The sequence below is a fragment of the Mytilus edulis genome, unplaced genomic scaffold, assembly GCF_963676685.1.
Source record: "Mytilus edulis unplaced genomic scaffold, xbMytEdul2.2 SCAFFOLD_2223, whole genome shotgun sequence".
NCBI lineage: Eukaryota > Metazoa > Mollusca > Bivalvia > Mytilida > Mytilidae > Mytilus > Mytilus edulis.
The window spans coordinates 3,452-16,362 of NW_027268853.1; the positions used below are offsets into that span (position 1 = coordinate 3,452).

Below are 12,911 nucleotides of genomic sequence, written 5' to 3' on the forward strand. Positions count from 1 at the left end.
AGTCACCCAGTTGCTGAATGTGAATATTGTTTATTCATGTTAACATTCTCTTATTGCTCTATTAGTTAATCTGATTAGGGGTTTGTGATGATGAGATTAATCACCTATTTGTTAATCCAATTAATTGAATTATGAACTTGAACTTGTGCTATCATTAAGACTGATTATAACACCGAAGTTATACCAGCGCAAAATTCGGAAATAGCGGAAAATATAGATATGCCAGAAACACCAGGAAAACAATCGTCCACAACGGAAACACCTAAATCGAAGAAAAAAATTAAGGAACAGGATACGAACACTTGTGAAACACCTAAAAAGGGAAAGAAATTGCGATTTTCAGAGGATGAGGATGAAATACAGCTAATATCGCCGTCTGTGTCACCGAAGAGTACCTGCCGACTTCCGATAAAAAAGCGAAAAGGGCCATTTCGTGTATTGTATAGTGTATTGTGTTGTATAGTGTATTGTGTTGTATAGTGTATTTGTGTTGTATAGTGTATTGTGTTGTATAGTGTATTGTGTTGTATAGTGTATTGTGTTGTATTGTATATTGTGTTGTATTATGTATTGTAATATAATTATTCTTTGTATTGTACTTGTTAACGGTATTGTGTATTTTATTGAAATTATTATTGTGTATTGTTTATTTTATTGTATGGGTAGGTATTTGTGACTTAATTGTTCTGTTGGAACTTAATTTGATTGAATCATTTTTCTGTAAGAGAAAATTGTGTGTTAATTTATTGTATTTCTTTGTGATTCCAATATAATATTAATGTATATGCTTGTATACACATCCTTTTCAAACAAAACGAAGCCCATTTTCTGCTTTTATATGACATGTATAATCACTCAATAACTAGATAAAACAAAATTTATTGATTGTAAAGAAAACATTCCAAATTATGATTATAGTAATTAATGTAGGTGTGTTTTAATTTTATTGATTCTTGTCTTCTTCCTTTGCCTTTATTTTAATACATTTTTTTAACTTAGTTATTGCACCAAGAAGAAAAAGAAAACTTTCTATTAACTTAGTTATTAAAATCAGTAGGTAGCTAGCTAATCACTATACATTTTTATAGTTTTTAATTGAGGTTAATAATTCAATAATTAGTTTCATTAGTCAATCTGAATTATTAATCAAATTAAGTAGATTTGTGTTACAAAGGGGTAAACAATACTCACAGTCACTCAGCAACTAATATTTCCCCTATCTTTTCATTTAACAAAATTTATTTGCTTTGGATGTTGTATTTTATGGATAGGAAATATATAAATTCAATTACAATATAAGGTAAGAACTAAAAATGTTGTTGTTTGTGTATTAAGTTTAAGGGGCTAAGTCAAGTATTTATTTCCTTTGAAATATTTTGTTTCTAATTTATTGCAGCAAGTATAAAAATAAAAACGTTACAATTTGGACTTGGTTTCAATGAAGAACTCAATCATACCAACAATGTTGCAAGTATTAGCACTTTTATATCGGTCATTTACTCACAACAAAGTCGATGTTCGTCAGGTAATTTTTTTTTACCCTTTAAGTATTTCCCCGCTAATTTTTTTCAAATGAGTATTTACTCATGTTACTTTCTGTCTTGTGTCAAATTTGAAGTCAATCCGACCGAATTGAGAAATAAATTACCAGTTTTATATCGGTCAGGACATTGTCACGGTTGAACGTGGTTGGTCAGGTCAAGTTTTCTAACTCTTAAATTTTTTTTTTATTTTTTTTTCCTTATATTTTTGAATAAATGATTTAATCTTCCTTGGTATCGAATTTTGAAGTCTATCCTGTCAATAATAAATTATTTTTTAGCCGTTTCATATCGGTCAGGACAATAGTATTTTCGAGGTCAAGTTGGTCAGGTCAAGTTGTCTAAGTCTTAAATTATTTTTTTTTAATTTTTTTAATTTTATTTATTAAATATAAGTTCTCATCTTGCTTGATTCCAAATTTCAAGTAAATCCTTCCAATAACAAAAAAGTATTAGGCATTTACATTTCTGTCAGGACATTGTCAGGACAATAGATTTTCGATGTCAAGTTGGTCAGGTCAAGTTTTCTAAGTCTTAAATTTTTTTTTTTTTAATTTTTTTAATTTTATTTATTAAATATAAGTTCTCATCTTGCTTGATTCCAAATTTCAAGTAAATCCTTCCAATAACAAAAAAGTATTAGGCATTTACATTTCTGTCAGGACTTTGTCAGGACATTGTCAGGACATTAGTGTAACCCGTGTGATATTCTGTAGTCATCCGTAAATCTTTGGAGCACCTCCAGTAGTGGTAGTATAGATCTGTGTAAACGTCGTTTTCGATTTATGGTGTACATAAACAGATTTCTATTTACTTAACTAATCTTGTAGAATATCAAATTGTGAAAAGTATAAAAAAAAAAAAGAAAAAAAGAAGATATGAATTATTAGTCTGAATGAGATCTGCACATGGTACCGGTCCTTCAACCTGTCTTTACTGATCTTACTGCATACAAAATTCTCTTATTGTCTATGACGTCTTTGCATTATATCTGTTGTATGCATGTCTACTTATTCATACTTAAGTCTGGTAGATTGTAATTTTTTACTAGTTTCATCTTTCAGTAACTACGATCATTAAACTATTACATGATCTTACATGTATTAGATAAAAACCTTATGTTTACAAGTATTAGTATAAAGTCTCCCCGAAAAGTCATTAATTTCGCCCCGATTTGTTCCTAAATTATAATTCTTTTGTAATATCATTCTGGTTTCATGGCGAATAATAATGTAAATATCAACTCTTTCAACAAAGAGATCGTGCACTTGAAAACACGAAGGGGGGCTTTTTTGGTAATGGATAGGACTTTTCAACACTTAAAGATTGTGTGTGTGGGGGGGGGGGGGGGTCCAAAAAGATAACGGTTTACTAGATTTGGGGAATAATTTATTTCAAACATGCCATGAAAATCTATGACTCATAATAATATGATGAATAGTTGTACATCAGTATATACACTAAAAAAAAGTCATCATCAGTGAAATCTTTAAATCGGTTTAATTGAGGTCTTGAGCTGGAATGTCAGTAACTGCTAGTAATTCAGACGACTATGTGAATTCATATTGATTATTGTCATTTTGCCATGGTTTCATCTGTTACCTATATTCATGATTTTATACTTGACTGGGACTTCTTTTATACTGAATTTTCACTGTGCGCGTACGCGTATTACCGTTTCATTGTGACATTGGCTAAAGGTTCAAGGTTGGGGGTTGTCTCACAAATAAAATTGAAAATGGAAATGGGGAATGTGTCAAAGAGACAACAACCTAACCATAGAACAGACAACAGCAGAAGGTCACCAACAAGTCTTCAATGCAGCGAGAAATTCCCGCACCCGGAGGCGTCCTACAGCTGGCCCATAAACAAATATATATACTAGTTCAGTGATAATGAACGCAATACTAAACTCCAAATTGTACGCAAGAACACCCCCCCCCCCCCCCCCCCCCCTTTATACCTCTAGCCAATGTAGAAAAGTATAACGCATAACAATACGCACACAAAAGTCATTAAAATTAAGTTCTTCGGATTACGTCGGTCACTAGATAAATTTGAGACTCAAAGTTTAATTTACATATTATACTAATGTTATATATACATAAGACATAGAAGATACAAAGAGTGGCATGAAGAGTATATTATTATAGATGTCAGTTAGACAAACAGATATATATTATTCAACTTCTCAAAATACAATGCATAATTGACACTTCAAATGCTAGACATTTATAATAATTTTTAAGTGCACATGTACTTCAGAGTGTAAAGATTTCAATTTAGAAATAGTGTAAAGTTAAACTGAATATAAAACCATTTGAAATCATTCTTTTACCTTTTAATTAACTCATTATATGATTCCGAAGCATATGTCTTATTCCTTAAAAAAACATAATGAATAAAAAAAAATCAGATATATTGAGGATGTCTTTAATTTTTCATCAATATATAGTGTTAGATTAAGTATCCTTTTAGAATTTTTCTTTCTCTTATATTCCAATCTTCAATATCCGAATAATCTTGGGGATTAAAGTAATTAAAGCGAATACATTTTTGTTTTTCATTTATAGTTCTGTATCTTTAAATCGTCACAGAGTTATGACTTGGGACTGAGATTCAAAACTAGAATTCAGTTTTCCATAACTAGTAACATATCTTAAGTTTTGGTCTATGGTGTTTATTTTTAAAAGTGGGACGAAAAATACCAGAGGGACAGTCAAACTCAGATTGAAAATAAACTGACAACATCACGGCCAAAAAATAAAAAGACAAACAGAAAAACAACAGAAGACACAACATAGAAAACTAAAGACTAAGCAACACGAACCCTACCAAAAACTGGGGGTTATCTCAGGTGCCCGGAAGGGTAAGCAGATCCTGCTCCACATGTGGCACCCGTCGTTTAAGGTAACACAATAACAAGATTTTTTTACTTCCTATCTCCAACCTTTTAAATGCTGTTACTTTCTTAAGACTGCATATAAATTAATAAAAGAGGTATATATAGATAGATAACAGATTAATCTTTTAAATGAATGCAATATTTTTGTTATGCAATCATTGTGTAATCAATTATCATGCAATTAATGGCAAAAATCTTGGTCAGTTCACTTGAATGAATTTAGCTCTTTCATCTCTATAACTATACAGGAAATCTTCACGAAATCTTAATCAACACAGCAGAAGCAACAAAAGGGTGTCTCAAATTATCATATTCCATTCTCTCATGAATCTCTAATTAGTGTAAACATCCTTACCACATAAAAGAAGATAATATTTGATTAGGTGGAAAATTTTATCTATACATTTTATCCAAAATCTGAGACACCCCTTTGTAGATAATGGCTCTAGAAACAAACTATAATAAAATCAACCCTCTCGAGATATCCATGAAGAAGCTAATTTCAATTAAAAGTGGTAATTTCTAGTAAAATTTTGTAGACACAGTTAACATTATAATTGAATACATAATTCTTGTATAATACTAACATTGCATTATTTTGAAAGAGTATTCTGTTAGCTATCCATAAATACCACTTTCATAAATTTTCAAGCATTGTAAAGACAGTTACAGCATTTTAAAACTGGGGAACTGGAGGTATAAAATCTTTGTATTGTGCTACCTAAAATAAGCCCAAGAACATCTCTCTTTGAACATAATTCACAAAACATGTGTACCATCGAGAATTTACTAAAATAACCGAGAATAAATCACCAAAAATTGACATTTAGGAGATAACTTTATTGTATTTAAAGTTTGACCTTCGTGAAAAGTATGTTTTACTGTCGCAAATTGAGTTAACCTAGCATCGCATGTATTGGGATTATATTAAGCATTATATGCTTTCTATTTGGAAAGGAAAATGAACAAACTAACAAGTCCAATATTATTTTATTTAGTATTAAAAATGTTCACTTTTCTTGTAGCATGATGCTCCAGCTCAGCCTAATGTCGAAAGTGATATCACCATCATGTCAGCCACTGCATACAGTCCTAAATAGGAAACACATTGATCAAAATAAATTATAAGGAGTAAAACATTCTATTTTATTGGGGTATTTTTTTTTAAAAGCTTAAATGACATAAATCTGCTAAATGAAATAAAAGCAAAGACAAAATAGTATATTCATGTTTTGAAATGCCAATTTCCAGTCTCGTTCTTGTGAGACAAATGTCCATCTAACTCATTGACAAGAAAGTATGTTTTACTGTCGCAAATTGAGTTAACCTAGCATCGCATGTATTGGGATTATATTAAGCATTATATGCTTTCTATTTGGAAAGGAAAATGAACAAACTAACAAGTCCAATATTATTTTATTTAGTATTAAAAATGTTCACTTTTCTTGTAGCATGATGCTCCAGCTCAGCCTAATGTCGAAAGTGATATCACCATCATGTCAGCCACTGCATACAGTCCTAAATAGGAAACACATTGATCAAAATAAATTATAAGGAGTAAAACATTCTATTTTATTGGGGTATTTTTTTTTAAAAGCTTAAATGACATAAATCTGCTAAATGAAATAAAAGCAAAGACAAAATAGTATATTCATGTTTTGAAATGCCAATTTCCAGTCTCGTTCTTGTGAGACAAATGTCCATCTAACTCATTGACAAGAAAGTTTATATTCATAACATGTTGGCCGAGTGCTTTAAATATTTCAATCACTGTATCACAGGCCTGTCAATACTGAGGTTGCGAGTTTGGTTCCTGCATGTGTCTGGTTCGTTTGACTTCAATCTAAATTGACTAGGAATGTCAGTTTTCCGGTCAATCGCAGGTCGGATGTTCTCTCCAGGCACTCTGACTAAACCGTATGCAAACTAATACCTTTTCTGACTTACCATAGTCATAATGAGACATTTGTTGATCAGGGCCATACAGTATATATGGGTAGGCCTTTCCAGGTAACTTATCAAACTTGCAGGGTCGGTAATTTGCATCAGCCGTGTCAATCACTACCATCCATCCTTTATCGTTTGCACAGCCTCCGTAGTTTCGATTAATGAAGAAATGGCGGTCAACTGTTTGATCACTAGAATGCAAAGTACTAAATGTTGACACCATTGTCGACAATGGTATTTATTTCACAATGCTTTTTTTTTCTCAAAATAAAAAAAAAGGATCTCGAGTCCTTTACAGGCATATTTGTTTATGGGCCAGCTGAAGGACGACTCCGGGTACGGAAATTTCTCGGTGCATTGAAGACCTATTGATAACCTTCTGCTGTTGTCTGTTCTATGGTCGGGTTGTCGTCTCTTTGACACATTCCCCATTTCCATTCGTAATTTTATACCAGGTTGAGGACACATTTCTGTTTGCATGGCATCACGGCATGACATTTTATTCATAACGTTTTTCAAGAGAAAATATGCAAATAACCAGCTATGTTTTATAATTATCTCTATGTCATACACGTTCCATTTACAAATGGCTATGCCTTTGACGCTACCTTAAGTACATGGTAACCAATATATCAAACAACTAAAACCATAAGCCAATAACTGTTTGCTGTCGTAGACCTCGAGATGCTTGTGAACTTATTTTGTTTAAACTTTTTCAGTCTGGTTGCTGTCTCGTTCAAATATAACCCACGTCCCTTGAAATTCATATTGTCATGACATATTTTGCAATATATAAATTCAATGGTTAGATGTAGTTTCGAGTATTATATTCAGATTAATTACCCATTCATTGAGAAAAAGTTGAAGGTAGACATTTGCGTCAGATCGTTAAACGAATTAGAACGTAGTCGTTTCCTGGTGAACCAATTGGAACTTGTTGAACCTCGACCATCAAAAAACATCTCTACAGCTAGTTGTTCATTCCTGAATAGCTCAACTTTCACCTGAAATGAAATTGATACCCTGCAAAAGGTATTCGGGTGCACCACCTCTCCAATTTGATAGAAAAATCCCTATTTATGAATTTTATAATTGATTTCTCACGTTTATCTAAAGTTTAAGGACGACATCAAAAGTTCAATGTAGGATACCAAAAAACTTAATTCATATAGTTTTTTCATTGACCCCGCCCCCTATCCCCTCTTAACTTAATTTGGGGAAAAATGATTGACCAATAATAAAGTATATATATAAAATCGATTTCAATAAAACAAAACTTGCAGCAATTTTTACCCCGCTCCCAAAATATTTTAATTAAGTTTTTGTTATCCTTCATTGATTTTTTGATGCCATCCCTTAACAACCAAACAATATATCGTGAAATATATTATTCATTTATCTAATCTTATATGGTACGTGTCCATGCAAGCTTCTCTTGATGTTCTCTTTTACACTCCACTGATTAAATAAAGAAATATTCAGCCGATTTAGCCTTTTGACAGACACTAGTTATTATTTCTATTGGGTTTTTTTTATAATTATGATTTGTTTCTATTTTTTTGTTTTCTGAGAATATTTATTTAAATATTTTTTCTTGAATTAAATTAGAACAGAAAACGTATACTATATATAATTATGATTGATCATGTGTTGCTTGCTTAACGTCTAGTCTTTTTATTACAACGAGACAGTTCGGAAACCCTTGGATTGGACTGTCACTTTCTAACTTCATACGCTTTTTATCTGTGTACCAGATATCATGTTCGCTTAAAAGATGAAATGAATTTATTCATACCTCATCAATGAGTGATCCATTCCAGTTGTCAATCAATGTACTCCTGAGGTGTCGATTGGTACACGAGTCTTTAATGTTGCTGATGTCCCCTCCCATGGATGAATTTCCCCCAAGCGTCCAATACTGAATGTCTATTTCCAGTACATGCCACGAATATTTTTTTTAAACCTAAAGAATGTACAGATTGTTTTATTGTTTTTTATCCATTCTTGATTGATTGGTCGTTTATATATAATTTTGATTAATAGAGTGATGTGATATCTATTTTTCCGCTTTTGTTTCCGTTAAAAGATTTGTAAGGGAACAACCGCCAATGATAATGTCTAGCAGTGAGGCCCCTCATGGGGGGGGGGGGGGGTCCTAGTAATCACATAATCACCATTTTTTTGCCAATATAATCACATAATCATTAAATATTTGCTTATCTTTAGTAATCAAATAATCATAAACTAAAAATACAGTCCTAGGTAATTCAAATAATCATGAAATATTTGGCTTAATAATCAAATAATCATTAAAAAAACGGCCAAGTAATCACATAATCAAAAACCCCATGAGGGCCCTCAGCCGTGCAATGTACGTATCAATTTTTGTTTTTATTATTTTTATTGATCATATCTAGCTTTTATTTGTTGGTGTTTAAATAAATTCATCATAGATACCAGGATTAAATTTGTATTTACGCTAAACGCGCGTGTCGTCCACAAAAGACTCATCAGTGATGCTCGAATCCTAAAAAGTTAAATAGGCCAAATAAAGTAAGAAGCTTAAGTTTTAGAGCATTGATGACCAAAATCCCTAAACGTTTTTCAATACAGCTCAGGTAATCTATGCCTGAGGTAGAAAAGCCTTAGTATTTAAAAATTCAAAAGTTTTGTACACAGTTAATTTATAAATATGACCATATCAATGATAATTAATGTCAGTGCAGTAATGCTGACTACTGGCTACCCTCTGGGAATTTAAACTCCACCAGCAGTGGCATCGGCCCAGCGGTAGTAAATAAAGGTAATGAACTCATCACAGATACCAAGTGTTCTTTAATAGCAAAAAGTCGGTGGAATCGGTCGACCCATTATTTATCTACCCAACATCTTACGACGGGATTTAATTTGACATTGCAAAGTATTATGTTCTTTGAAGAAAAAACTACAAAAAAGAGGAAAAAGGTAGCAATGGTTTATTCAAAACTAAAACATATTGAATGGAAATGAAAAAACAAAATAACGAGAGATGGCAAATAGAAAAATAAGTAAATCAAACCCTACATAGAAAAACTAAACAACACGAACCCAATAAAAAACTGTAACATTTAGATTCTATCAAAATATTTTAAAAAAATACCAAATTGCTTTTTTAATTCCCTCAGAAATAGGAATCAACATTGAGGTGTTGAAGTTATAATTTTGCGTAAGTGGAATTGAAATAGATTTAGTTTCTCATCGATAAGACAAAGTTTGATTAGTATAAGAATCCATTTATAAGACAACTATACCCATACCACTGTTATCCTTTGTCCCACTGTCTGCTATCACCGATGTTTGGTTTTCCGTTTGGGCACCAGATGTCACATCTGAAACATAATGCAATGATTGATATGTGTTAATAAATTTCATTAAAAGTTTATCACTTGAATGCCCTGTTGATCTGGGAAAGTGATGTAACAGGAAAGCATAACAACAAACTAAAAATCAGTTAGGAATTCCTTTTTTTATTGGATGGCACGAAAACATAACTTTTGAGACAGATGACAAATATTACCGACCCATGCCAGAAGCTCTCGCAGTTACTTAAAGCTTGTTCAAGGTCAATTACAACTAATAAATAAAGTTTGTTGCTTTCACGTGTTCTATAAAACTCCTTTCAATCAATATTATTACAAACAGTTGAAACGAGTTCAACCTTTCTGTGAGAGCGAGTGGCAACGAATGTTGTTTTAAGCAGACCACACACTTCATTTGTCATTTTAAACAATGTTCAAATTCATGTACGCTGTTAAAATGTATATGATAACAGGACTTGATAATTATGAAGAAAACAACAGGAATAACAATAATTATGAAGAAAATAACAGGAATAACAATACATGTAATTATGAAGAAAATAACAGGAATAACAATAATTATGAAGCAAATAACAGGAATAACAATAATCATAATAATCATAATCATATTAATAGTCACAATCATATAAATAAAAAGTAAAACAAGTGAAAATATTAATGAAATTTCTTACCATACGGCTTGCAATTTCCATGTCCTTTATTCTGCCCAAGTGAAAAGAAAGCATAACTAATAACCACAGTCACAAAACATCCAACCACCAATCCAGCTACGAGAAAAAGTAAATTTCTATTTTTGTCCCAAAATGTTTGACGTTGACTCTGAATAATTTGCTCATTAAAGTCCATATTTTCAGTATTTTGAAATCTCCTGTAATAGTCTGACGAGTTGCTATCGATGTTGGTCTCCAGACCTCTGTGGTAAATTGACATTGTGTTATTTGTCACTGATATGCACTTGCCTATGTGCAAGTTTGTACCAGTAAATGTAACATGTATATAATACTTACACATCTACTTTAAGTTAGTACTAGTACAGCCGATAATGTTTAAGTGTTTTTGAAAATCCTAAGTGTCTTACAAGGTTTATATACCTCAAACGAAAATAGGTACATCCGACGGTGATGTATATTGAAAAGATGATAGTAACTGTATGAAATCTTATAAGACTGACCATGTCAATAACTCTTCTGGTGGATTTACAGATTGATATATATGGTTTAAACATCGGTCCTATCGTTAAAAACCCATAAATGGTCTCTAGATGTACATGTCTTTCTGTATTTTAGCGTTATTAAATTTCATTATTTGCCCCCCAATGACATTATACCTTATATTTTATTTACTGTTTGCTCGTAATTAAGGTGGTATGGGTGTCTTCCTCCATCTTGGATTGTAAAAAACAGAGAATCAAGGTCCAGATTTTCCATCAAGTTAGCAAAATTTGATGCAGGAATGCAGATGTTTAATGTACATTTTCATTTGAAAGTACTAATTTATAAGAATATAACTTCTAAATATTGATATTTTTGCAAATGTTAATTATTTTTAGTTGTTTTTATTTTATTTTTTAAATTGGCATTTTAAGGGGAGGTAACTCTAAAAAGGTGCATTTTCTGAAGGATTCTGTATGGAATTTTCCTATTTTGTATTTTAGCCGGAAAAAAACGTACGGTGACCCTGTCTTTTCTTTTGATATTCTCAAAGCAGTGTCTGAAAGCTATCTTTTCCTGAAGTATTTAACAATTCTATCATTTTGTTTAGTTTCTAATCACAAAATGTGTTTTTTCCTGTATAATCCATACAAAATGTTTCATTTTGTCCCGTCCTGTAGCTTGAGAAAATGCGCGGTGACCTATCATTTTTATTATATTTTTTCAACATGTATCAAATAGATACAACGTTTTGGCAAAGTATGAAAACAAATTCTATCATTTTTTATTTTAGACTCCCATACCACCTTAACTGATTATATTTATTATTCCATATTGATAGAATTGTAAATAGGTATTATACAAAACATTACACTTTAAAAATACATTTGAAGTTATGAACATAATGAGACCAAATATTATGTTTAATCATCAAATCATAGTATTAATGTCTTTACATATAATATCCAGTTGTTCAGATTAACAACATTGATAAATTAAACAAATATTAAAAGCATCTAAAATCAAGGGAAATAACTCTTTATCAAAACTATGTGCTTAACATACTCCATAGTTAATTCAAATTCAACCTTTTAAACGAAATACATTATAATTCTAATAACATATTATTAATCCTTACCACTTGTGGAGCAAGGTAGTTACTGTTGTGGCACGAAACCAATTCAAATGTACATACTGGTTATCACACAGTGATATCTTTATAACAGCTTACAAGTTCTGTAAACCAAAATTACAATGTTAAATAACGGATTTAAGGAAACCGTATTTAAACATAGACCTTATTATAAAACATACAATATAAATAATGTCCTTGTGTATAAAATAAAACATAACTCGGACAATACTTTAAATATGTGCAGAAACGTAGTTCGCTATCTAATACAACTTTGTTTATGTTTTCCATTTATAATCAATCAACAATGTTATTGTGTACGGACTTAATTCACACAAGTAATACACGGTGGTATTTAAAATCTACTCATAACAAAGTCTTATCGAATACACCTCAAAGTATCGATCGGAATGTGTGTACTTTCTAAAGTGATTTACATATAGCTCTAACGAATGACTACCAGTACTTTATATAATAAAATAAGTGTATAATATATGCATTTTATGTAGCGATAATACTTTTCGGAATCATAGAGAAAAATAACCATTCATACCAAAAATCATTCAATCTATGAAAATATATTAGAGATATTAATAAAGAAGTAGATAAAGAAAACTCACGTCAAATGTCAAGTCTGTCAATATAATACAATGCTGACTATTCAATATACATTCTCAAAACACCTCAATGGCTACTGGACATATACGTCTGTCCATTTTGACTCCATTAGTCCTTCTAACTCAAAACAAAGAAACTAAGAACTGAGCGGTAAAACTTTAAACTAATCAATCAAATCCAAGTAATCATGAATACTGTATGGAAACATTTCAGTGTAATAAAAGTTTATATGATACAATATCTTATGAAGTTTATTTA

At 31.3% G+C, this 12,911-nt stretch overlaps 1 protein-coding gene across 1 annotated transcript; it reads right to left on the bottom strand.

The window, feature by feature from the left end:
* Nucleotides 1-5,846: 5,846 nt before the first annotated feature.
* On the bottom strand, nucleotides 5,847-10,711 carry LOC139508768 (uncharacterized). The gene is made up of 6 exons (XM_071296026.1): nucleotides 10,424-10,711; nucleotides 9,690-9,761; nucleotides 8,189-8,356; nucleotides 7,237-7,397; nucleotides 6,394-6,584; nucleotides 5,847-5,964 (listed from the first exon to the last, which is right to left on the bottom strand). Exons 3-6 carry the CDS (start codon nucleotides 8,282-8,284, stop codon nucleotides 5,912-5,914), a joined length of 501 nt encoding a protein of 166 aa, XP_071152127.1. The 5' UTR covers nucleotides 8,285-8,356; nucleotides 9,690-9,761; nucleotides 10,424-10,711; the 3' UTR covers nucleotides 5,847-5,911.
* Between the last annotated feature and the right edge of the window lie 2,200 nt (nucleotides 10,712-12,911).

What these genes read in the sequence shown, in the direction of transcription:
- LOC139508768 (XM_071296026.1), bottom strand. Translation starts at nt 8,284, where the DNA reads ATGGGAGGGGACATCAGCAACATTAAAGACTCGTGTACCAATCGACAC. An exon ending in ATGGATCACTCATTGATGAG is followed by an intron (nt 7,398 to 8,188) that starts GTATGAATAAAT and finishes ATTTCATTTCAG; the next exon opens with GTGAAAGTTGAGCTATTCAG. An exon ending in AATGTCTCATTATGACTATG is followed by an intron (nt 5,965 to 6,393) that starts GTAAGTCAGAAA and finishes TTTCCTATTTAG; the next exon opens with GACTGTATGCAGTGGCTGAC.